Source organism: Lycium barbarum, chromosome 11, assembly GCF_019175385.1.
Source record: "Lycium barbarum isolate Lr01 chromosome 11, ASM1917538v2, whole genome shotgun sequence".
NCBI classification, from domain to species: Eukaryota; Viridiplantae; Streptophyta; class Magnoliopsida; order Solanales; family Solanaceae; genus Lycium; species Lycium barbarum.
This window is the reverse complement of record NC_083347.1, coordinates 24,708,196-24,735,026: the sequence shown is the minus strand read 5'-3', so window position 1 is coordinate 24,735,026 and position 26,831 is coordinate 24,708,196. Positions and strand designations below refer to the sequence as shown.

Sequence of the window (26,831 nt, the reverse complement as noted above, 5' to 3'; positions counted from 1 at the left end):
AATCAAAATTAAATTAGCTTATAATAATAGGTAACTATTTATATTAATCTGAAAATAATATAATAACTCGAATAATTAGTAAAAGAAAATAAATAGTATTTCTTATACATGGAGTTATGATAGATTCATCTAATCTTTAATGAGAGATGTTGGATTCCAACTTTAAAAACAAAAATAAAAAAATATTGACGGGAGGGCTTCCCAGCCAACACCTGTGACAAATGAGAGTTACTCACGTGGTAAAATACCTCCACCCACCAGGTAGGTCTAGGATTTGAGTCCAAAATGATTTTTAAAAAAAAAAAAAAAGAAAAAAAAGAAAAAACTTACTACTTTTTCCTTGTGCTAGTGTGGCCTCATGTTGGGATGTGGAGCATCCTGCATCGTATAGGAACTTATAAGTATACTTTCTTAGTTACAGCAAACTTCAGTTGTTTCCTCCTGATTGGTCTTTCAAATTAATTGCTTCTGCCACTATTTAAAGGCTTTTTGGTTAAGCCAGAACAAAAGTGGAGTATATGCTTTAAAGACTCTATTTTTAGCTGACCAATTTTCTTCATTTGGGTGTTTCTTAGTGATTGAGAATCAGCACACAAATGGGGTTCTAAAAAAAATGGAATCTTGGATTGCTACAAGATAGTCCCAAGTGGGTATCTCCTTTTTTCTTTTGTCTTTTATGTTGTTGTCTTGAATTTGGTGGATTCTTGTTGATAAAAGATTATGTGAAGTTCTTTTTCATCTTATTTTGGTATAAACTGGGAGACTTTTTTGGTTGTTTCTCGATTCTTCTAGGCTTTTCTGTGTGTAGTATTTGATTGGGGGTGTACTAACATAAGGGAATTCCATCCCCCAATATTGATATCTTCTTGTTGAATATAAGAATCTAACAAAGTAGTTGGAAAACTGAAACAAAGAGTATTTAGAGATGTCTTCTAGTTCTACAACAAACAAGACTAATTGCTCAAGGAGCAGTTCAGCTCGATCTAGGCATGGTGCTAGAGTTATTGCTCAAACCCCAGTTGATGCAAAGCTCCATGTTGAGTTTGAAGACTCTGAACAACAGTTTGATTACTCTAATTCAGTTAACTTGTCTAATTCCACTAGCAATGTTTCATCTTCAACTGTATCTGCTTATCTCCAGAAAATGCAAAGGGGAAGTCTAATTCAGCCATTCGGCTGTATGATTGCTGTAGATGAGAATTTCGCTGTCATAGCGTATAGCGAAAATGCACCAGAAATGTTGGACTTGACACCTCATGCTGTTCCAAATATGGAACAACGAGAGGCTTTGACCTTTGGGACTGATGTCAGGAAGTTGTTTCGTTCTTCAGGTGCTTCCGCGCTTGAAAAAGCAGCTAGTTTTGGAGAACTTAGTTTGCTTAATCCTATTTTGGTTCATTGTAAAAACTCAGGCAAGCCTTTTTATGCGATTTTGCACCGTATTGATGTTGGACTAGTAATAGATTTGGAGCCTGTGAATCCGGATGATGTCCCTGTAACTGCGGCTGGAGCTTTGAAATCTTATAAGTTAGCAGCTAAAGCTATTGCAAGATTACAATCTATTCCAAGTGGGGATATATCATTGTTATGTGATGTATTAGTTAGAGAAGTGGAGAACTTGACAGGCTATGATCGTGTTATGGTTTATAAATTCCACGAGGATGAACATGGGGAAGTAGTTGCTGAATGCTGTAAGCCTGACCTAGAACCTTATCTTGGTTTGCATTATCCTGCTACAGATATACCACAAGCTTCAAGATTTCTCTTCATGAAGAATAAGGTTAGGATGATATGTGATTGCTTAGCTCCACCAATTAGGGTGATTCAAGACCCAAGATTGGCTCAGTCGTTGAGCCTTGGCGGGTCCGTGTTAAGAGCTCCCCATGGCTGTCATGTACAATACATGACTAATATGGGTTCTATTGCATCTATGGTTATGTCTGTGATGATTAGTGAGGAAGATGACGAGTTGGATAGTGACCAGCAAATGGGAAGAAGAAAATTGTGGGGTTTGGTAGTTTGCCATCACAGTTCCCCTAGATTTCTTCCTTTTCCTTTGAGGTACGCGTGTGAGTTCTTGGTTCAAGTTTTCAGTGTTCAGATTAATAAGGAAGTGGAAGTGGCAGCTCAAGTTAGGGAAAAGCAGATACTCCGAACTCAAACTATTCTATGTGATATGCTTCTAAGAGATGCTCCTATGGGGATTGTTACTCAGTCTCCTAATGTTATGGACCTTGTAAGGTGTGATGGGGCTGCACTTTACTATAGGAATAAACTTTGGTTGCTTGGTGTTACCCCTATGGAGTCCCAAATCAGAGATATAGCTGAATGGCTTAATGAATCTCATGGTGATAGTACAGGTTTAAACACAGATAGTCTCATGGAAGCTGGCTATCCAGGCGCTTCAGTGCTCGGTGATGCGGTATGTGGAATGGCTGCTGTAAAAATAACTTCAAAAGATTTCCTCTTCTGGTTCCGCTCCCACACAGCTAAAGAGATCAAGTGGGGTGGTGCGAAACATCTTCCTGGAGAGAAGGATGACGGAAGTAAAATGCACCCAAGGTCATCATTTAAAGCTTTTCTAGAGGTTGTTAAGCGGCGGAGCCTGCCCTGGGAAGATGTGGAAATGGATTCCATTCATTCCTTGCAGCTGATATTGCGAGGATCTTTGCAAGATGAGGTTGCTGAATGTTCTAAAATGATTGTGAATGTCCCTGCTGTAGATACCAGTATAGATAAAGTGGATGAACTTCGTATTGTCACAAACGAAATGGTTCGTCTCATTGAGACAGCATCAATACCCATTTTGGCTGTTGATGCTTCAGGCAGTATCAATGGATGGAACTCTAAAATATCTGAGTTAACTGGATTGTCGATAGAGAAAGCTATAGGTGTACCCTTAGTTGATTTGGTTATTGATGGTACAACAAAAGCAATTGAAGGTGTGCTCTCCCTGGCATTGCAAGGTGATATTCTGGTTATCCTTGGCATTTACTTTGTTAGTTCAATATTTGCAACATGTGTAGAAGAAAGTACAGTCTGAATGCTTAGAATAAAAAATCGTCATGCCTTTTTATCTATTTTTCTTTTCTTAAATTGCAACTTATGCACGAGCTGCATCGGCTATGTCAAATTGTTTATTTATAAATAGATAGCATATTTGGTCTCAGTTTAAGTTTGTTTCCTCTTATATAAGGACCTTTGACATGAAGCTCCTAAAAAGAACAAAAAGCAGTGTCAGAAACTAAAGTGGAATTAAATGAACTATTTTGGACATTGCAGTTGGGCATTGCTGGTCTTTCACATTTTTGGCCCCTTATGCTCTGAAACCTGTTCTTTATTTTTTCATCAATGCTAGATATTAGACAACTAGGATTCCTATTCAGGGTACTTCCCTCTTCCTTCCTACCTTATTTCTCTAGTATTGCCACTTGACTTCCATGCAATAGCTTATGTGCTTATTTTGTTCTTTCGATATTTGCCTTGAAAATTATTCTACTTTGATATTTAAATTGCAGGCAGGGAGGAGAAAAATGTAGAAATCAAGCTTAGAACATTTGGTCCTCAAGAAAATGTCGGACCAATTACGTTAGTGGCTAATGCCTGTTGTAGTCGAGACGTAAAACAAGATATTGTTGGAGTTTGCTTTATTGGGCAAGATGTTACTGGGCTAAAGCTGATTAAGGACAAATATAGTCGCATTCAAGGTGATTATGTTGGAATTGTCCGCAACCCATCTCCTTTAATTCCTCCAATTTTTGTGATGGATGAAAATGGAAGATGCTTGGAATGGAATGATGCTATGCACAAGTTGACTGGGACGAAGAGGGAGGAGGTCATTGATCAAATGCTTCTTGGTGAGGTTTTCACAGTCAATAACTTTGGTTGCAGGGTGAAAGATCAAGACACATTAACCAAGCTCAGGATATTATTGAATAGAGTAATTGCTGGTGGGGAAGGTGAGAAGTTGTTTTTCGGGTTATTTGATAAACAGGGTAAGTATATTGAAGCCTTAATCTCTGCAAATAAAAGGGTTGATGCCGATGGTCGGGTAACTGGGGTCTTGTGCTTCCTTCTTGTTCCTAGTCCAGAACTTCAATATGCAATGCATGTGCAAAAGATGTCAGAACAAGCTGCTGAAAATAGTCTTAAAAAGTTGGCTTATGTTCGTCTTGAACTAAAAAACCCTTTAAACGGTATAAAGTGCATTCAGAATCTGCTAAAATCTTCTGATTTAAGCAAGGATCAAACACATTTGCTGAAGACAAGCACAATGTGTCAAGAACAACTAGCCAAGATCATTGATGACACTGATATTGAGAGTATTGAGGAAAGGTATGATAATCTGACCTGCATTTGTTGTTGTACTTTCTATGTAAAGAAGAAATATCTGCTTTACGCTCAGGCCATTGCACTAGTATTTCTGCACATCAGGATCATAGCTGTAGGTTATATGTACTTGCAAAGATTGCTAAGGAAGCCTTTTTTTTTTTTTGCCCGTTTGATAGAGATATCTTTGCTTTCAGAAGTCTTTGATGTCTTTCTCTCTTCTTGATGTTAGCTCATGTATCTCTATGGTGAAAGGCGGATATGGAGTGAAACATATGAAAAAAGGGTTGCTTAGAAGTTCCCTTAGGTTATTTGAAAGGCTAATGATCCACAATTTATGCTATGTGGTCACTATTAGGTTGAAGGCTCTTACCCTATGTTGGGAAAATAGGGAAAAGAAGTGAAGAGAAGTCAAAGTATAAGAAGGGAAAATAGGAAAGAGAATAGTGGGCCAGAAATGAAATTTATCTCCTCTCTAGTTTCCAAACTAAGAATTAGAGGTGGTACACTGAATGACAACCTATGTTGCGTGGACTCTTCAAAATTCATGTCGCACCGTGTCGAAACGACATGTGTGTGGGATTGATACCTAATTTGGTCAACTTACCTTGGGTACTTTGACTACATTCTATGACCTTGAAGTATAGATTGATTGGGTATTTGGTTTGATTTTTGGGTTTATTATATATATATAGTTACACCCTCCGTCCCAATTTATGTGAAGTTGTTTGACTAGGCACATAGTTAAGAATGAAAGAAAGACTTTTGAAAGTTGTGATCTAAAATAAGCCATAAATATTTGTGTGGCTATAAATCATCTCCTTAAGGGTAAAATGGGAAGTTTAAAGTTAAATAGTTACTAAATATAGAAAGATGTTATACTTTTTGGGACTAAAAAGAAAAAAAAAATGTCACATAAATTGGGAGAGAGAGAGAGTATATAAAGTATGAAAATGCTCTTCTATTACGCAAGATATTTTATGAGCAAAATTTTGGAGTTATAAGAATAACGTTGTATTAGTTTTAGTTCAATAACTTTAATTAATCAAAATATGTAGTTTATATGTCGTAGTATACATTTATTGGTCGTATCTCGGCACTCATATCCGTACTCGGATCCATACCTTCAACAACAACAACAACCTACCCGGTGTAATCCCACAGGTGGGGTCTGGAGGGTAGAGTGTACGCAGACCTCACCCCTACCTCATGGAGGTAGAGAGGTTATTTCCGAAAGACTCTCGGCTCAAGTAACGCATATCAAAGCAATTAGAAAAGGAAAATACAGAATTAAATCGGTCATAGCAAATAATAGGTTGAGCATTACATAGCGTTCAGAAAAGGGAAAAAAAAAAAGGAACAGTAACAACAGTCAAATAATACGATAACCGAAGCGCAAGAAACAACAGGTAGTAACGGGAATAAAAGGACAAGGAACTAAAAGAATAATGCTACTACTAGTGGTATGAAAGGAGAAACAGGTACAGTGCACCAAACTACCACCAAACCTATCTCGCAGGAAAGAGAGACAACGTTCTAGTAACCTTCTACCCTAATCCGTGAACTCCATATCCTTCTATCTAAGGTCATGTCCTCGGTAAGCTGAAGATGCATCATGTCTTGTATAATCCTAAAATTTAGTAACTTGATTTTATATCCGTAACAAAGGAAGATGAGCAGGAATAAACTCATGGGTGAACAAGAAGTTAAAGAGTTGAGGGTGAAATATATCATGTAGCTAATCCATGATCCAAATCTGATGGATGATAACTGCCTTAAAATGTGAAATTTGTACTTTTAATCAAGAATTTAATCTTCAAGTAGCTGTCAGTAAACCGTATATGGCAATACACGATACAAACTGCGGTATATGATAATGTTTGTGTCTTCTTAGCGTCACACCAACTTGCATCTTTTGAAGCATTTAGCATATATTAGACTAGCAAACTATGCCTGTGCGATGCACGGGGCCCAACATGATTAATTTGGTGACTCACTTTAGTTAGTCTTTATGGTTTGAATATTTTGCAAATGATATCGCGATTTTCCTTAGTGAGTCTCCATATTTTGTTTCTTTTCCTCTTATTTTCCCCCTTAATTTCTCAATTGTTGTTAACATTTGTATTATTTTGGTTATGTCCGCCTCTTTTTATATTTAGTAAGTTGACAATTCGAATATCCTACATGTTAAGTTTATAATCACAAGATTCAAAGGATATTTTATTATATTATACATATTGTTCTCGGTTGGGATCGGGGGCCAGGGTTGGGGGGGCTAAGGGGGTTGAGAGTAGGGTCTTGGAATATTGGGACTTTATCGGGAAAGTCCATGGAGTTAGTTAAGATTCTTAAGAAGAGAAGGATTAATATAGCTTGCATCCAAGAGACTAAATGGGTAGGACCTAAAGCTAAGGAATTGGACGGGTACAAGCTTTGGTTCTCGGGCAAGTCGAGGTATAGGAATGGGGTAGGGATCTTAGTAGATAGTGAGCTTAGAGATCAGGTGGTAAAGGTTAGGAGGATCAATGACAGGATGATGGCGATTAAGTTAGTCGTTGGAGGATTCACCTTGAACATTATTAGTGCCTACGCGCTACAAGTGGGTTTGGACGAGGAGGTAAAAAAATGCTTTTGGGAGGACTTGGACGAAATGGTGGTAAGTATACCGCCTACTGAGAAGTTATTCATAGGAGGATTTCAATGGGCACATTGGGTCTGTTTCGAGGGGTTATGACGAGGTGTATGGAGGATTTGGCTTCGGGGACAGGAATGGTGGAGGAGTCTCACTCCTGGATTTCGCAAAAGCTTTTGGATTGGTGGTAGCCAACTCGAGTTTTCCGAAGAAGGAGGAGCACTTGGTAACCTTCCGTAGCTCGGTGGCTGCGACGCAAATAGACTTTCTGCTTCTTAGAAAAGATGATAAAGGCCTTTGTAAGGACTGCAAGGTCATACCGAGTGAGAATCTTACGACCCAACATAAGCTATTGGTGATGGATTTGGAGATAAGAAAGAAGAAGAAGAAGAGGGTCGTGGATGACCGACCGAGGATTAGGTGGGGAAGTTTGACTCCGTCTAGTGCCCTAGAGATGGGGGAGAAGCTGATGGCTATGGGAGCGTGGGATAGTAGGGGGGATGCGAGCAGTATGTGGAATAGGACGGCCAGTTGCATTAGGGAAGCAGCTAGAGAGGTATTGGGGGTCTCACGAGGCCGCCGTGGTGGGCACCGAGGGGATTGGTGGTGGAATGGAGTAGTCCAAGGGAAGGTAGAAGCAAAGAAACAGGCATATGTGAAGTTGGTAGATAGCAAGGATGATGAAGAGAAGCGGACGAACAGGGAAAAGTATAAGATGGCGAGAAAGGAGGCGAAGTTGGCAGTTTCGGCGGCTAAAACGGCAGCCTTTGAACGCCTTTATGCAGAATTAGAGGACAGAGGTGGGGATAAGAAGCTATTTAAGCTCGCCAAGGCGAGAGAGAGGAAGGCACGCGACTTAGATCAAGTGAAGTGCATCAAGGACGAGGATGGCCAAGTGTTGGTACAGGAATCTCGCATTAGACAGAGATGACAGTCATACTTTCATGAACTCTTGAACGAAGGAGGGGACAGAGACATTGTGTTGGGAGACTTGGAGCACTCGGATAGGCGTCGCAACTTTGGATATTGTAGGAGTATAAAAGTTGAGGAGGTTAAGGTAGCTGTTCGTAGGATGCGCAGGGGAAGAGCGACCGGACCTGACGAGATTCCTGGGGAATTTTGGAAGAATGTAGGCAGGGTAGGCTTGGAGTGGCTGACTGGGTTGTTTAATGTCATTTTCAAGACAGCGACGATGCCAGAAGAATGGAGGTGGAGTACAATGATTCCCGTGTACAAGAACAAGGGAGACATTCAAAGCTGCAACAACTATAGAGATATCAAGCTGCTAAGTTACACTATGAAAGCGTGGGAACGGGTGGTGGAAATGAGGGTGAGGAGAGGTGTGTCTATTTCAGAGAACCAGTTTGGATTCATGCCGGAGCGCTCGACTACAGAAGCCATTCATATTGTAAGGAGATTGGTGGAGCAGTATAGGGAGCGGAAGAGGGACTTGCACATGGTATTCATTGACCTAGAAAAGGCCTACGACAAAGTGCCAAGAGAGGTCCTATGGAGATGCTTGGAGGCTAAAGGTGTACCTGTGGTGTACATTAGAGCGATAAAGGACATGTATGATGGAGCTAAGACCAGGCTAAGGACGGTAGGAGGAGACTCGGAGCACTTCCCTGTTATGATGGGGTTGCATCAGGGATCAGCTCTTAGCCCGTTTCTATTCGCCCTGGTGATGGATGAATTGACGCGACAAATACAAGTTGAGGTGCCTTGGTGTATGTTGTTCGCGGATGACATAGTCCTGATTGACGAGACTCGCAACGTATTTAACGATAAGCTGGAGGGCTGGAGACAGACGTTGGAGTCTAAAGGATTTAAATTGAGTAGGACCAAGACAAAATACTTGGAGTGCAGGTTCAGTGTCCTACCGCGTGAGGCTGACGAGGAAGTGAGGCTTAGTACCCAGGCCACTCAAAAGAAAGGAAGTTTCAAGTATCTTGGGTCTATTATACAGGGAGATGGGGATATCGGCGACGATGTTTCTCATCGTATTGGTGCAGGGTGGATGAAATGGAGGCTCGCCTCCGGAGTGCTGTGTGATAAGAAAGTGCCACCAAAACTTAAAGGCAAGTTCTACAAAGTGGTGGTTAGACCGACTTTATTGTACGGGGCGGAGTGTTGGCCAGTCAAGAAATTTCACGTTCAGAAGATGAAAGTCGCAGAAATGCGAATGCTGCAGTGGATGTGTGGGCACACTAGGAGGGATATAATTAGAAATGAAGATATCCGAGACAAGGTAGGAGTGGCATCGGTGGAGGACAAGATGCGGGATGCGAGGCTGAGATGGTTTGGGCATGTGAAGAGGAGAGACACAGATGTCCCAGTGCGGAGGTGTGAGAGGTTGGCTATGGACAGTTTTATGAGCGGCAAAGGGAGGCCGAAGAAGTATTGGGGAGAGGTTATTAGACAGGATATGGCACAGTTTCAACTCACCGAGGACATGACCTTAGATAGGAGGTTGTGGAGGACTCAAATTAGGATAGAAGGCTAGGTAGCTAATCCTTTCACCATAGTAGTTGTAGTTTTGCTCATTTGTTTATTGCCATTTGATTTCTGCATTTGATTGCTGCTTATATTTGTTGGGCCGTTGTACTTTGGTTATCTTATTTATCTATAGTAGTTAATGCTCATTTCTTTCCGGACTGTTCTACCATGACTTTCTCGTTTTTGTTATTCCTTGCTTCATATTGTTTTCGATATGCTTGGTCCTATCTGACCTTTTGTCTTGTTTTTCCTCTCTTGTTCTTCTCTCTTGAGCCGAGGGTCTTTCGGAAACAGCCGCCCTACCTTTCAAGGTGGGGGTTAGGTCTGCGTACACTCTACTCTCCCCAGACCCCACATGGTGGGATTATACTGGGCTTGTTGTTGTTGTTGTTGTTGTTGTTAATTTAGAACCACAAAATTCAATAGTCTATCTTTATTTCTTAAACTCCGTGTCTAGTCAAATTTAGACACTTAAATTGAGACAGAGGTAGTATATGCCAAATGAAGGAAATGAAAGGACAATTGACACACTGCGTTAGATCTAATTAACAAAGAAATTTGTAGAATAAACTCACCAAAGTATTTAAATAGGAAAAATTAAAAGAAAATCTCAAATTCAGAGTACCAACTATATGAACCACCAAGCAGCCCAGAGAAAAATCAGATCGAGCAAGTGAAGACTGGAGAAGTGGAATAAAAGCTGAGAGACCATTGGAATAGTGAAGAAGAAAGACATTATTCACGTTAGTTAATCTTTATGGTTTGTATATTTTGCAAAGGATACCGCGATTCTCCTTAGTGAGTCTCCATATTTTGTTTCTTTTCCTCATATTTTTCCCTTAATTTCTCAATTGTTATTAAAATTTGTCTTATTTTGGTTTTGTCCGCCTCTTTTTATATTTAGTAAGTTGACAATTCAAACATTCTACATGTCAAGTTTATAATCACAAGATTCAAAGGATATTTTATTATATTATATACATTTTTAATTTAGAATCACAAGATTCAAAAGTTTATCTTTATTTCTTAAACTCCTTGTCTAGTCAAACTTAGACACTTAAATTGAGACAGAGGGACTATATGCCAAATGAAGGAAATGAAATGACAATTGAGACACTGCGGACACGTGGAGACTTAAAAAGTAAACACACAAGAGGTAGAATTAATGTTAAACTTCTGAAATGTATACATGTTAGTCCCTGCTTAGAGTACAATTTCATGTGCTTTCTATAATAGAGGAATAAAATGAAGTGTAGAAGTAAAGAAATATGATAACGTAAAAGTGGAATACACGTGTACAGAGAATAGGTGGCAAACCAAGTACCCCTCCGTCCCAAAAAGATTGTCTTAGTTTGACTTGGCACAGAGGAAATAAATGTGTCGGAGAATTAAAATTGAAGTGCATACGTGTACACATGAGAAGAGAATAACTATTCATTACTATGATATATGTCCACTTGGGATAAAAAAGTAGTTAGTTAAAGTGTACAATTTATATAGCTTTTGGTACAAGTATTCATTGCGTGTACAATTTATAAAGCTTTTGGTAAAAGCATTCACAGCTGTGTTAGTCTCTCTTGGATACTTATATTCAGCAAGAACGTGAAAAGTCAAAAGGGAACAAGTAAAAGTGCACGGAGGAAATAAATATGTGTCGGAGAATTAAAATTGAAGTGCATATGTGTATACATGAGAAGAGAATAAATATTCAGTACTATGACATATATCCACGTGGGATTTATTAATTCTTAAAGAAAAAGTACACGGAAAAAATAAATTTGTGTAGGAGAATTAAAATTGAACATGAGAAGAAAATAAATATTCAGTAAGAACGTGAAAAGTCAAAAGTGAACAAGTAAAAGTGCACGGAGGAAATAAATGTGTCGGAGAATTAAAATTTAAGTGCATATGTCTATACATGAGAAGGGAATAAATATTAAGTACTATGATATATGTCCACGTGGAATTGAAAAATAGTTGGATAAAGTGTACAAGTTATATAGCTTATGGTACAAGCATTCATTGTGTGTACAATTTGTAAAGCTTTTGGTACAAGTTGGATATGCTGTGTTCGTACCTGCAAGGCCCTTATGTATATTAGAAATGTATAAGATCTGGTACTGGAGACGTATCAGATTATTATCTTTATTTATTTTTGGACTGGTCCTGATCGTTGCAATATTTTTTTCAGCTATATGGAAATGAATTCTTGTGAGTTCAATCTTGGCGAAGTTGTTAAAGTGGTCATTAATCAAGTTATGATTCTAAGTCAGGAGCGCAAGGTTCAGGTCACATGGGACTCACCTGTCGAAGTATCACAGTTTTACCTGATTGGTGATAATTTGAGGCTTCAACAAGTCCTTTCTGACTTTTTGAACACAGCTATCCTCTTTACTCTTCCCTTTGAAGACTCCTCTGTGCATTTCAGAGTAATTCCAAGGAAGGAACGTATAGGGATGAAGATGCACGTCATGCATCTTGAATTTCGGTAATCATTCTCTTATCACTCAGCTTTGGATTTATTGGTTATCTTGCATGCAAGTCATTTTTCAAAATGAAGTCTATGGGCCTGTTTTAGATTGTAAGGAACTAACTACTGCTAATTATCTCAGCGTAATTCTAGCTACGTTGTCAAGGTTGTGATTGTACTCCTTACACTTCTTTTGCTGTTTTATGGGAAAACATGACTTTTTTGAAGTATTGTTTGTGCGGCTTAAAATGTTTAAACAGAGGAAATTGCAGAAATTTGACTAATACGAGTACTAATGTGACAAGGTGGGGAAGTTCCACTCATCATTTCCTCGAAGTCATTTTTGCTCTAATGACATCCGAAGAAAGCTACTCTGGATGAAACATAGGAGACCTTTAAGTGAACATGTAAATTCTCTTGAATTGGAGGTGACAGATGCATATAGCGTACCCGCAGACCATGCTGAAGCTGAAAAAGGCTAAAGTTTTTTGACCTGGTGAAGCAGCATGAAGATGCCCTACTACGCGTTAATCTTTTAACTCTCTTAACGTAATATGGGATTATAATAATAAACATATTAAATAGGGGCAATCTGCCTCAAATTTCTTTTCCCTGATTGGTTATAATTTACCTAGAAGTAGCAAATGCAGTGCTCGATTAGGCTTTTAGCAGTTTTCACTGATTTGTAGAGACTTCAAATATTGAAACTATCTGGAATGCTCCTTTTCTGTCTCCCTTTTCTGGAATTAACATTACATATATTATCATAATATCCAACATTTTCTTCTTGTTAAATAAAAAAAAAGGGGATGGAAAGAGAAGGGGCAAGTTGAGATTACCCTCAAGTAAAGAAAGAAGAAAGCAAGGAAAAAAGTACATAAAATCTCTCAATTTATCCATATTTTATAGAGATGCAATTAATCTTCTGTATTATTCCACATTATTGTACTTTGGCTCGTGACCATTCTTACTATTTGAAGGGGAAAAGCTTCCTCCGACAATTCTGTCAAGGCAGTTGTGTCAAAGGTAGCTTAAATTGATCACTTTGTGAAAATGAGAAAGAAGTAAATAAGTAGACAAACAGAACCGCAACAAGATGGATAAAACCAAAATTGAGGAGACTAAATATAATCATTTGAACCCACACCTTCGACTGTGCACTTAAAGAATTTAGATACAGTACAAACTTCATCATGGGAGGTGGTCATATGGTCTTAATAAGGGCACTTATTATTTTATTTTTTGGTTAATGCTGATGCTTAACTACTTCAAATTTGTAATCTTTTAGTTCTATATCACGCTAAAATCTCACCTCAAATGATAAAATATCTCATCCCTCTCCTTATTCTTCACCAAGGTTTCCTTTAAAGTTTGATAGACTGATCTGCTTCTTTTGTACGTTAAATCTTACTATATTGCATTTGACCTCTCAGGATCACTCATCCAGCCCCAGGGGTGCCTGACGAGCTAATTCAACATATGTTCCACTACAGTCAGAACATATCAAGGGAAGGTCTTGGCCTATACATCAGCCAGAAACTTGTTAAAATAATGAATGGCACTGTCCAGTATCTTCGTGAAGCGGAGAGATCCTCGTTCATTATCTTAGTTGAATTTCCACTGACAGATAAGAGCAATGACTAATAATTCTAGCCATCAGTGTTCCTGACTATCCTACTGCTGACAACTCATTTTTACATGACAAGTTTTTCAAGATTTTGACAGATTGAGAGCCAAAGTCTGCTGACTATCTAGCCAATGCTATTAGATGGGGCACCTCATTTATTGCTCGCGGGAGTCGCATTCTATTATTTCTAGTGGTTCTTCACTGTTTACCAAGGCTGTTGCAAATGGGGTTCGCTAGAACTTAATTGAGCATTCCCATTGCTGATCTCTTTGCTCCATCAGGATTCAGGGGCATACATTCAAGATTCCGGAAAAGGCTAAATTTTAGAGGATCAGTTAATCTGCTGTTCGATGAGCCAACTTGGTTGTTATTTGAATGAGCTATATGTTACCCATTGGAGTGGTGGTTTTAGAATGTCATCTAACATAGAAGCTGCAATACCAGTATCAACAATTGCTTTTCGAGGCCAGAGAGTCGCTTCTTTTTCTACTTGAGAGGGCATCTTGATAGCCATTTAGGCACATTGTTATGTTACTGCTTTGGGTTATACTCTGCCAAGACGATTGCATCAATTTCTGGTGGTGGAAGATCCATGGTTGAAATGTTTTCGGTCTTCTCCATGGCATCTGCAGCAAAGGATGTGATAATGCTTCGTTCACGTTCCACAGAAAGAGAACGCAGCAATCAGCATAACTTAGTTATCAGGAACATTTCTTTCGTCTGACAATTCAACTGACTTATTGTACAGGTTCGATATAGATCTTTTGTTTTGTACAACGTTGTTTAGTGAAGATTTCTTGGAATAGATTATAGTTCCAGATTGAGACCATTGCAGGGTGAAGCAGTCTGTTTTTAGCATATTTTCAACTGAAATACAAGATCAGCTGCTGCTATCTTTACTTGTTAATCTCAGCAACTGTTGGTGCCAGAGTTATACCTTTACCTTCCTTTTTTTGTTCTGCAACTGTTTTATATTTAGCGTGGTTCATGCGAGATCCGAGAATTTCATTGGAATTCACGCATATTCATCCTGTATGGTTTTAATAATGTAGTTGTGATTCAAGATTATGGAAGAAGCACAATTTCTTCAATTTGTTTCCTTTCCTTTTGTTTATTATTATTAGCTCAGGGTAATAGGCTGAACGTCCTGTTATCTGCCATGGGGAATAGATAGGGCGCTTCGCATATTGCTAATCAAAGAAAGAGAATTCTACATGGGTGACATCTTCTTGATTCAGTTTGTAACAAGTCAACTTGAGAATATATACATGCCTGAGTAGAAAAACACAAATATAGTAAAGGACTAAAGGTTTGATCATTTGATTGAATCGATATACAGAAAATGACAAGATAGATTTGGGCAGATAGCTTCATAATTGTTGATTTGGGTTGATTAAAATAGGAAATAAAAGAAAGATGAAATATTAAGCTGGAGCTACATAAAAGAATGATAACTTTTTATCATTTTCAAAAGATAGAGGGCTAGCTCACTGTTAGAATATATTCTACTGATATAAGGTTAAACTCTTATATATCCATCTCCCTACCCCCTTCCCCCCTATCCGAGTCCCCATCCACCTCCAGGAAATTTTTTATTTTCATATAGGATGTGCTCTCAATAGTGTGAGGCCTTTTGGGAAAAATCTTACCAGTTTAGCTCAATGCAAACATATTGTCAAAATGGCACCAGGTAGCCACTTTTAAGACTGCTGTTTAGGTCTTAGCCAGCGCTGGTAATTTAACTATAGTACCACAGGCAATTAAACCCAAGATATTTGGTCAAGAGAAGCTGTGATGCAATTGTTTTCAATGTCACCATGGGTTATGGTGGAGCTGTATGTATTCATTCACCCTTAATCAGAGATTTCAGATTTGAGCTTTTGATAGGGAGTCGTCCTAGGGAGCGCCTTACCCCTAATCTGGAACTTTGCCGCACAAATTCGAATTTAAGTATATTTCGATGTCACTGGGGCCGCAATGTGGTTGGAGGTCTCTAACTCTAACTTGCAATGATTTCTTTCGGTTGAGGGATTTATCGCATAAGTCAAACTTTCTTTCCCTTTCAAATTTCAATTCATCAAAAATGATACCTCTTTGATTTGATATTTCATCCTATGCACATAATCACAGAATATTAGCTTTCTCAAAAAAAGTTCTCTTATTCGTTTTAATCAGAACCACTTTCTTCCTTTCCAAGATCTGGCTTACCTATTTGTACTCACTGCTATATTTAAAGTAAATTTGATTTTCTCGATTTTTTTTTATTTAATAATTGTATAGTGTACATGTTAGGTACAATTTGTGCACAACTCGACTAATTTATCGAGTATTTATTATTTTCGAGTTATACAAATATCAAGTAACTCTATTCATCAACATTTAGATAAATGATAAGAAGAATTTGAACTTTGATCATGATCGTTCATTTTAGTTTCATTAACCACTAGGTCATACCGTGGTGGTTCTCGATTAATTGATCTTATCAGTTGAGCTACCACCTAAGCTGTTGATCTTATTAAGAGATGAGAGGTTGCCAAAGCTTTTGATTGCAATTTCCCTCTAATTAAGGTCATCATAACTTGTGCTTAGATATGTTACATGTGACATTTTAACAACTTCGGGTAAATTGGCATCATTAGATCCCATGTGCCAATAGTCCCTGCTGTTTTGGGACCTCCTACTGTTGTTCTTTAGATTCTCAAACTTTGTTTTTGTCCATCTCAAAGTGTCTACTATTTGGTTCATATATAAGTTACGTGCGATATGAAGGTTATATGTAACACCCACATAGGCACTACAAAAAACGGGAAAAAAAAAATTGTTCTCTGCCACAGTTGAAAATGTTATCCAGCGACAGTTCAAACCGTCACATTGGAGTGCGACTAAAATCGGATCGCGCACTACAAGACCCATTTTGGTGGGGGGTGGGGGGACATTTTTTTTTTATTCTCAGGGGCTCGAACGCGAGACTTCTGATTAAGGGTGGAGCGATCCCAACCATACCATCACAAGCCATGTTGATGTTACAAAAGTTATTATTCCGTCTGTTTCATTTATGTGAAACTATTTTTTTACTGATTCGTTTAGAAAAGACGATATATTTCTATATTTACATATAACTTATCCATACCTTTTGAAAGCCAAACAAGTAAATCAGAAAGTTAGTGATAGCTGGATGCCAATAACATTGCTTGCGTTTTTAAATTGTTAGAAAAATATATGAAATGTATTTTTTCTTCTTCTTTGTTTGCGATCTTGTAATTGTAATTTGGGTATGATTCATATTAATTTAACATGATAGTTAGGTTGAAAATAGTATGAAGTCATACCGATTTGTTATGACTTGTATGTTACAATTCTGAAATATATGTTTTTCTTCTTCTTTGTTTGTAGCTCGAAACTCATGACAATTTAGTATGATTTGTGATTAATTCAACAATATAATTATAGAATGGCATGAAGTCATATTGCTTTGTAATGACTAGCGTAGCACAATTCTGAAATGTATTTTTCCCTCTTTTTTATTTGAGCTTTGAAATCATAACAATCTGGTATGATTTGTCAGTAATCCAATACGATACCTAGATTGAATATAGCACGAAGTCATACTAGTTTGTCATGACTTGCATGCCACAATTCTTAAAATATGTTTTTTCTCTCTTTTTTTTAAAAAAAATTTATTTGTAGCTTTGAAATCATGATAATCTAGTATAATTTTTGAGTAATACAACAGGATAGTTAGACTGAATATAGCATGAAGTCGTACTGGTCTATCATGACTTGCATCACACATTTCTAAAATGTGTTTTCCCTCTTCTTTGTTTACATCTTTGAAATCATAGAAACCCGGTATGATTTGTAAGTAATAATCCAATAGGACAAATAGGCTGAATATAATATGAGGTTACGTCGGTTTGCCATGACTTGCCACAATTAACCGAGTTTAATTCTGTCTCTTTATCATCTCTATTGCTTAGAGTATTTTAGTCTAGAATTTTTTGTTAAATTTAAGATGGCTAGTTTCGTAAAATTTAAAGCAAAAAAAAAAAAATTACATGCATCAAAATATCTTTTTTTGTAGATACCCCATGAATTTGTGGAAATTGAAGATGAATTTTTCAACCTCACGTGAATTCTATAAGAAGTAACGAGAAAATTAAAGGAAGTAAAGGGATAGGGAAATCAGGAATTAGGGTTGAAAGATAAACAAGAGCTCAACTATGAATTAGTTGAATCCTTGTAAATTACACAACAATAATTACTAATTCAAGATAGGTGGAAAGAATATGGTTGTCTAAAGTTGAATATCAATTAACCCAAGAACAATTAAAGATGACATAAAACTAATTAGATAAAAATTCTAATTATAGAAACAAATCAAGGGAAAAGGGATATACCTCATACATGAATTACTGATCACAAGTGTAATTAAGGAGAGGTCCATTTGAGAAAAATGAGATAAAATACTCCCAAGTCACCCAGAATATCCGTGTTGATTCATCAAAGCTAATTGAGGAATAAAGCCTAAATTGTACTCTCTCCAGTTTAGAATAAGTGTCCACTTACAAAATCAAGAAGAAATTAACTTTATTTTTCCAGATTTACCCTTATTAAATACTAAGTAACCGAATCTCAATACATATTTAATTAAGGATAGTTTAGTCAAAATACCTATTTTTCCCTAGGAGTAGTATTTTGTTAAGGGGTGTGCTAAATGCTAAGTGGACACTTATTTTGAACCGGAGGAGTACTATCTATAGTGGTCATTAACTAATTACAAAATTACCAAAATAGCCCTTGAATAGATTGCAAAATCTAGCCTGAACGCTAGTTTTCGCGTTCACAGTTATGCTTTAGCGTGATTCTTCTTTGTTTATGGTGTTACTTGTGTGGCTTTCACGGGAAGTTTGAGCTGCCTTTTCTTCACTTGACTCTTAGTTTTCATGCTCTCTTGAAGCACTCTAAGTTATTGATATCAACTTGGAATTCTCCAATATACTATGACTGTCTTCCATGCTTACATCAATTGTTATATATGGTATCAGAATAACTCCGCATGTAATCGTAGGTGGTGGTGTGGCAAACCTCAGCATTCAATTAAGTTTTAGAAAATCTGACATCTTTGAGATGATGGTGGAATAAATCTCATTGAGGACACTGAATCCTTAAATGGGATGTACTGTATTAGCAAAACAGAAGAAAGCAAGGTAAACGATATCACTGATGACTCGGGCAGTTACATTCTCTCACCAGTGACATGCTATTGCTCAGTTGTTAAGTATAGACTAAAGTTATGTACATAAATATTGTCAAGTGTCAACCACTTAATATTCAGAAATCTCTCCTTTCTACTCTGACTATATATCTTCTACTCAGATACTCCGGATTCTCACCACAAAAAGAAAAGCATGTCATAAGGTCCCCCCACCAGGTTGAAATCAAACCTAATTCCCATTCCCTACTTCCTTTTCCTCACTATAAAAATATGCACTATAAATAACCAGTAATCTGAACATTATGCCCAAACAAAACATTCATTCATTTGTCTAAAGCATATCACATTGGCCTCTTTGCAGAATTGAGGATAACAACTGCTTAGAAAAAAGTATTTTTGTTCTTCTATCTGTGTACGTCTTTCCTGCTCTTTAAATAGAGTGCTGTTTAATTTATGATAAAGTGCATGCAATAGTTAGCCTCTCTTTCCTCTCAGTTTTTGTAGCATTAGCAGTACATATTACATGACAAGTTAATCTTTGTCTTTCAATTTATTTTTTTTACCCGCAACCACAACAACAACAACAACACACCCGGTGTAAGATTACACTGCAATCCCACAAGTGGGGTTTGGAAGGGTAGGATATACGCTGACCTTACCCCTATCTTTGTGGAGTAGAGAGGTTGTTTTCGATCGGCTCAACCAAAATTTCTCGATCTTGTTCTCTTAGCTAGTTTCCCATACATTTTGCTCAGCAACTAATTCTTATCTATCTTAAATTGCAGTTAAACTTCTATGTTGCCATTTCAAATTATCCTACATGGATTTCTTCTCTGGGCTTCCATGGGTTTCTTGATGCCTATAGGGATTCTTGTAATAAGAATGTCAAATAGAGAGGAATGTGAAAGAAGGCTAAAGATTATTTTCTATGTTCATGCTACTTTACAGGTAAACTTTTGTGGTCATAACCTTTGTCAGTCAATGAATAAGTTATTGGCATGACAAATAGCATCTCAACAGTTACTAAAGTCATTGCTCAATCTGTTCCATTTTTCATGGCACTGTCTTACTAGTTCGTTTCAATTCTTATAGCCAGAAACTATTTAACTGAAAACTTTTTAATTACCCTTAACGACACATATTTTATAGCTACAGAAACATCATGATATATTTAAGACCACAAATTTCAACCGTCTTTTTCCATCTTTTAAACTCTACATAGTCAGTTTACCCGACATAAATTAAAACAGAGGTAGTAATATTACAGTTAGCTCTCTTATTTTAATTTATCTAGAAATGAGCGCCATTCAAGTTAATTATGATGTTAGGTATAACCGTTTTGTTTTATCATGTGATACTTGATAGCTCTAGAAAGTCCATGTACAATTACTATATCATTATGCAGTGCATAAAATTCACGTAGATATTATTTCATTTTATTTTGGTTATTTTGCAGATACTATCTCTTCTCCTTGTAACAGTAGCAGCAATCATGTCGATAGAAAGCTTTGACAACTCTTTCACAAATAATCACCAAAGGATTGGCTTAGCTTTGTATGGTGCCATATGGCTGCAAGCAGCTACTGGAGTTTATAAGCCTGACAGGTAAAGGATATATACCTTAATGTGTCTATAGAAGTTAATTTCTGCGAGTTTTCTTTTAGAATGGTAACAATATTACAAATGTAGCACAAAGACTAGGCTGTGTCAACTTTACAGCTTACATAAAACCAAAAGTCAAATCATTCCCCCAGATCCTACTACAGGGATTTTTGAATGGGGAAAATTACGGCGGAATGCATTTGGGTGATCTAGTTTACAAAAGATGACCAAATGTATAGGTTTTGTATATTTATTGTATAATATAATATACATACCTATACATATATTATACATAATCAGTGTATAGGTTTTGTATATTTCGACCAGATTGGTAAATAAGTTTGGCCGAACCGTACATATTGGTAACATTGAGTCAACACCCTGTACAAATCTTCTTGCTAATTGCTGTAATTTAATATTGTATTTTGTTCTTCCGATGCAGGGGAAGCAAAGGAAGGAGTATATGGTTTCCAATTCACTGGCTTCTTGGAGTTACAGTTTCTTTACTGGGAATCAACAACATATATACAGGTTTACAGAACTATCACACGAGAACATTGAGAAGCACAAGTGTTTGGACCTTGGCTTTCACAGTTGAGATTGTTGTTATCCTGTTCATCTATCTACTCCAAGAAAAATGGCAATATATAAAGCAAATCAGGAGTGATTTAGTCAATGAAACAGTAACGGCAAGCGAATTAAGAAACATCTTCAACAGATAAGAAAAGGAAATGTCATCATCATAGCCATGTTAAGGCTTACAGACAAACAAAATTTGATTTTTACTAACATTAATTGAATTATATCCAACGTTGTTACAATTTCAGAACAGATATGAGAGTTTTGTGTACTATCAATGTAGAGCATCATATACAGCAAATAGTATGAGAGACTTTTTGTGTACTTTGTAGATAATAAAATTCGCATCGAGAAAATAATAATCAAGACAGGAAAATATCGCAATAATCGTTGTATTTGATTTCAGAATATGAGTGTTACAATCTCTATGAATCCTCTGATTAATCTTTTCAATAATGAATTCAAGGGCTTTTGAGCTTAATCTTGAACTTGAGGGATTTGGTCTTGACTTGTACTTGAATTCAAGGGCTTTTGAGCTTGATCTTGAATTTATGTTGCATTTGATTTTGATTTGAATTGATTCATCACGAACACTTTGATTGCCGCCACGAACAAGTGAATTTGATCTTGAATGCCTTGATATTTGGTTTGACTTCGTTCTTGATCTTCGGATATTTGAAACTTGTAGAGAAATGCTTGCAGCTTGTAGAAAACTTGTAGTGTTTGATCCACGAGCTCCCTCTGACTTCTTGTTTGAATTTCTGGTCCCTTTTTTGGATTATGAGACCCCTATTTATAGTTGTAGGATAGAGGAGTTGTGATAAAGATGAACTCCTTTCGACCAATCAAATTGAAACTGACATGACAATATTTAATTGGTCGGAACATGTCACTTGTACACATGTCGCATTTTCATTGGCCTTTGATTTGACTGTGCTGTGTCATTTTTTACATGTGACATGATCATGTTAGCTCTTTCATTTGACTTGGGGTGCCACGTCATCTGACACGTGGCACCAAATTGGGCCTCTAGGAAGATGACATCTTGGGCTTAACAAAATGAGGCTCATTATTTATAGCCCAAATTAATGGACTAGCCCAACAAAATTAGATCATTAATCAAATTCATATTTATTGGACTTAAATAATTGAGTCACTCGTATTAGCTCATAATATTTAATTGGACTAATATATCTTGAATTTAATATAATCCAAATTTTTGTGGATTTAAATTTAATAAAATATCATTGTCCACACTATTAATGTTTGAGCATCATACACAGCAAATAATATGAGAGATTTTGTGTCCATTTTTCTGCCTTACATTTTTCGTCCAAAATTTGTAACTAGCAAAAAGGATAACCCCTCCGCATTGATGATATATGCATTATATAGATGTATTCATTCCATATTGTGTAAAAGATTTTCTTTATAATTTGATCTATTCCAAGAAATTATCCAAATGTTTTATCCTTTTTTTGTTTTTGTTTTTATTAATAGTCACAAACTCATTCTTCAGTGAACACATGAAACGCAGATTGATTGTAAAATGTTTTGGTTCTGGATTTAATTCTGTTAGAGCGTGGATAAATTATAACCTTGTTAGATATAGGCGGAATAGATTGATAGACCCTTGTATTTGTTTATTTTTGTCATCTCGATATTTATATTTACTACTTTGCCAGCTGAACCCTTATACCTCTTGAAACACAGCATTTTAAACCCTTTTTTTCCGTTCGGTCAGCGTGCGTGTAATACAATCGACTACACGTGAAATTCCACGTCATGTTTTAATGCCACGTAATCATTTTCTCTTTCTACCACATTTTTGTCCCGATTTCTAGCAGCTGCCATGGTACTATCTCACGGTCTGAAACACCATTGCAGCAGCCATGAAAATCAGTCTTTCTTCGTCGTCTTTTTCGCCGTTTTGATAGTTCTTTAACCAATTTACCATTGAGACCATGATGATACTTTGTTTCGGTCACCCCATTTCATGGATAACTCCAATGCAAATCTGAAATTACAACCAAATTAAATGAGACCCATCATGAATCTTAAACCAATTTGAAGAAAACCTACAGATCGAAGACCAAAAATACATCGTCGCGAAAACCCATTTATTCTAGTGGAACCCATTTCAAAACCCATCTCCTGAATATAAAGTATATGGTCTGTGTGACCACCGAAAATACCATCAAGAATATTTCATTATGTTGTCTCTTTACCACTTTCTTTTAGTTTTAGTCTAAATATGTGTGTATGAGCACTAGGCTGTGATTATTTCTCTACTGGGGAATTCGAGTTGCATAAAAGTATTTTTATGTATTTGCCAAAATCTGTTCAATAAGATTGTAATTAGCAACGATATATCGATATGTTTAAAGGAAAGAATGGAGGGCGAAAGAAAAAATTGGAGGGGAAGAAGCAGAGAAATGGGGGAAGGCGGTACAGGGAGGAGGAAGAAGGCTCTGTTCTTTTTTTGTTTTCTTTTTTCTTAACTTTATTTTTGGCCTTCACTTTTTATTCTTATTTTTATTTTTAATCAAAATTATTGTTTTCACTCTCTTTATGCGCGTGTATTATACACATTTTGTCCGACTCAACCTTTAAGTGGGTTTAAAATATATTTTTTGATTAAGTAGAAGTGTCCGGATGAAACTCTATAGACTATGAACACAGAAACGATAAAAAATAGACAAGTATAGGCGCTTACCAACCTATTCCGCCTTAGATATATTGTGACTTGTGAGAGACCCTTGCGAAATTGATGCTGTTCGAGCTGTTTGTGTTGTTATTTTTTTATAAAATAAATTTAAGCATTAGATTTTTAAAATTTATTAGTCGGACTAATTATATTTTGCATCAAATAGGTTCATCCAAAGAAAAGGCGTGCATATAAAAAAATTACTTCATCCGTTTCAATTTTTTTTTTTTTTTGGGTTTGTCCAAAAATAGAGTGCTTCTTTCTGTAATATATTAAGTTGACAATTCAAATATTATACATAACAAGTTAAAATTATAAGATTTAAAGTAAATTTTAATGCATTATAAGCATTTTTTATTTAGGATAACATAATTCAAAAGTTTCTTCATATTCTTTAAATTTTATGCTCAATCAGAACACTTGAATTGACACGGAGGGAATATTCATTTAAGGGTCAGAATCCAAAATTTTGATGAAGGATGAGCAAATTTCAATCATTTCACCTTATAACTTCCCGATAATTCAAGAATTGGTTTGAGAGTGCAATTAACAAACGTGGACGTTTATTATTTGTTAGGTAAATACAAATCCCTGGCCTACCCTGAATATTCAAGAACAGGAACGAACGCTCTAGAAATGACGTCCAGAAACTTGTAGACCTCACATTTAATTTCATCTAACCGACCACCAAAAAAACAGATCATCTCTTTCCTATATAAATCCTAGTAACTCTCTACTCATCACTAACAAACAAATATACCCAAGAAAAGTTCCTCTCAATTACCTTCCAACCCATAAACCAGTGTACTTAAACGAATTGAATATCAAGAATGGTGAAAACAACAGTTAGCTTGATGAGCTTTCTTGTTTTAGCAATGGTTGTAGCCCTTCTTCCAACCCAAACTCATGCACTAATGCCATACACACGTCCCATGTGGGACATAATGTTTCCACCAGATGACCCTTTCAGGATTCTTGAACAAACCCCACTGACAATGCCGAAAGGTGTAGAAACAATCGCCTTAGCTCGTTCAGATTGGAAGGAAACAGCAAAAGAGCATGTAATTACACTTGACATACCAGGGATGAAGAAAGAGGACATCAAGATTGAGGTAGAAGAAAACAGGGTGTTGAGAGTTAGTGGAGAAAGGAAAACTGATGAAGAAATTGAAGGGGACAAGTGGCATAGAACCGAGAGAACTTCAGGGAAATTTTGGAGACAATTTAGACTTCCTGGAAATGCTGATTTGGAACATATTAAGGCTCATTTGGAAAATGGTGTATTAAAGATTACTGTGCCAAAGTTGGCTGAAGAGAAGAAGAAACAAACTAAGGTGATTAGTATTGCTGAGGAAAGTAACTCTGCTGGTGGTGAGGATATTAAAGCTACCAAAGCTAAGATGTAACTTAAGAAGTTTGAACTGTGTTAGTCTGATGTTTGGTTGGTTGATGATCGTCTTTTTATGTGTCTGTAATAAAGTTCTTGAATAATATGTGTAATTAGGTTTATGATTTTGATACTACTAACACCTTGTTTGGATAGTTGTTAGCTGACAGTATTACTTGTGTTTATAATATTTGTTTTGATTATTATTTAAATTTAATTGCATTGTTAAATCCTTCCTTTACGGAAGGATGAAAAATCTTATTCGCGAGGTCGTGCACGACCTCATTGAGTAATGAGGTTACGATATGATCGTTCCCTATTCTATGTTTAATACAAATAACCTAAATGTGTTGTGCAAATTGATGGCGAAGAAAAGTGACTATCAATTTTGTGCTTCTTTTCACTAAATGTAGAACTAGATTGATTCTCTTTAGTGACATATATATATATATATATATATATATATATATATATATATATATATATATATATATATATTTTTTTTTTTTTTTTTTAATTAATGCGAGCTTTCACTTCAATCTGGCGTAATGGCATCTGCATTTTTTGATATGCACTATTTCGTCATTCTTTTCGTTACATTGCATTGATGATGCGCAACTCTTCAATTTTGTTTAAACATCCTGTCTTGCTGGGCTAAATCAGCAAGTTTTAACCTCTCGGGGAATATGTGTTGAGGCACTAAATTGTTTAACAATGTCAGAGATCATTTCCATGAACCTATATCAAAAAAATTGTAGGGTATAAATGTCCTAACTTATAATTGATTGCTATCCTCAAATATTTGAAGCCGAGGACATGCTTATGGGAATCTAGTGTGCAAATTATTCTTGTTGAATTAAGCTTTCATCGATTTGAAAATAAGCAGAGTGTATCATGAATCTGATAGCTAGATCCTTGTGTAATTGGTATTATAGATATGTGAAACTTTGAAGCGGAACAATCAATTCAAGGTGCGGAGTTGATATCTACAACCCGCACACATGATTATCGGTAATCAAACCAAAAAGCTCGAAGGAAAGATAGGGAAAATATCGGACTGTTAAACAAAATTACGGGAAGCGCGTAAATTAAGAAGGGACATTTGGCCGCAGAAATGGTATGGAAATAAAATCCACATGGAATTTGTGGAAACCTCCTTTAACTCAAAATCTCTGGGTGGACGCTGACAATGGTAGTGGAGTTTTCTGCTATGGATTTGCTTCCTCTTTACGCGTTTGAAATTGTAACAATTCCTATTGTTTGAAGACATTGTGAATAATGCCTGACTAAGTTAAGGATGAAGTGGAAACCACATTAAGGATATTTATTTAAAACTCACCGAGTTTATGGAGAGGAACCTAAACTCAAAATCACAGAGCGGATGATGACAAGAGGAGTGGAGTGTATTGCTACGGATTTGATTGTTATTTACGGCTTTTGAATTCAACTTCTCTCCTTATTGCTGTGTGGTCGTCTAGATTTTGTGGAAGAAGCACTTCACTGCTGTTTAATATTGACAGAAGTAAACAAATCAAAACAGTTGAAATTGGAACGGGAGCAATAAAATGGAGAAGGAAGAACAATAAAGAGGGAGGGGAGAGAATGAATGATGCTGAGAGATTTGGTGCGGGAGAAATATTGAGAATGAAGAATTGTGGAGATGAATCATTGTAATGTTTAAGTGGGCTGTAACTGAAAGTTGAAGTAAACTGTAAGAAAATTTAACAGTTATGACTTTTGGCTTTTTTTTTTGTATGTAAAAAAAAAAAAAATAGTTTTAATTCATT

General features: G+C 36.6%; 3 protein-coding genes across 3 annotated transcripts; all 3 read left to right on the top strand.

Annotated features, from left to right (window-relative positions):
- The first annotated feature begins 352 nt into the window (after nt 1-352).
- Nucleotides 353-14,461, top strand: LOC132618436 (phytochrome C). The gene is made up of 4 exons (XM_060333496.1): nt 353-2,966; nt 3,519-4,335; nt 11,649-11,945; nt 13,361-14,461. The coding sequence occupies exons 1-4, from the start codon at nt 926-928 to the stop codon at nt 13,569-13,571; spliced, it is 3,366 nt and encodes a 1,121-aa protein (XP_060189479.1). The 5' UTR covers nt 353-925; the 3' UTR covers nt 13,572-14,461.
- A 4,410-nt stretch (nt 14,462-18,871) lies between these two features.
- LOC132618518 (cytochrome b561 domain-containing protein At4g18260-like) lies at nt 18,872-21,694 on the top strand. Its single transcript, XM_060333553.1, has 4 exons — nt 18,872-19,181; nt 19,555-19,717; nt 20,226-20,374; nt 20,814-21,694. The coding sequence occupies exons 2-4, from the start codon at nt 19,565-19,567 to the stop codon at nt 21,091-21,093; spliced, it is 582 nt and encodes a 193-aa protein (XP_060189536.1). The 5' UTR covers nt 18,872-19,181; nt 19,555-19,564; the 3' UTR covers nt 21,094-21,694.
- A 2,697-nt stretch (nt 21,695-24,391) lies between these two features.
- LOC132618001 (22.0 kDa class IV heat shock protein-like) lies at nt 24,392-25,180 on the top strand. Its single transcript, XM_060333068.1, has one exon. The coding sequence runs from the start codon at nt 24,488-24,490 to the stop codon at nt 25,061-25,063; it is 576 nt and encodes a 191-aa protein (XP_060189051.1). The 5' UTR covers nt 24,392-24,487; the 3' UTR covers nt 25,064-25,180.
- Nucleotides 25,181-26,831: the final 1,651 nt, after the last annotated feature.

Coding starts and splice junctions, on each gene's coding strand:
- LOC132618436 (XM_060333496.1), top strand. CDS start 926: ATGTCTTCTAGTTCTACAACAAACAAGACTAATTGCTCAAGGAGCAGT. Junction 2,967..3,518: donor GCTCTCCCTGGCATTGCAAG/GTGATATTCTGG, acceptor TTTAAATTGCAG/GCAGGGAGGAGAAAAATGTA. Junction 11,946..13,360: donor GTCATGCATCTTGAATTTCG/GTAATCATTCTC, acceptor TTGACCTCTCAG/GATCACTCATCCAGCCCCAG.
- LOC132618518 (XM_060333553.1), top strand. CDS start 19,565: ATGTTGCCATTTCAAATTATCCTACATGGATTTCTTCTCTGGGCTTCC. Junction 19,718..20,225: donor ATGTTCATGCTACTTTACAG/GTAAACTTTTGT, acceptor GTTATTTTGCAG/ATACTATCTCTTCTCCTTGT. Junction 20,375..20,813: donor GGAGTTTATAAGCCTGACAG/GTAAAGGATATA, acceptor CTTCCGATGCAG/GGGAAGCAAAGGAAGGAGTA.
- LOC132618001 (XM_060333068.1), top strand. CDS start 24,488: ATGGTGAAAACAACAGTTAGCTTGATGAGCTTTCTTGTTTTAGCAATG.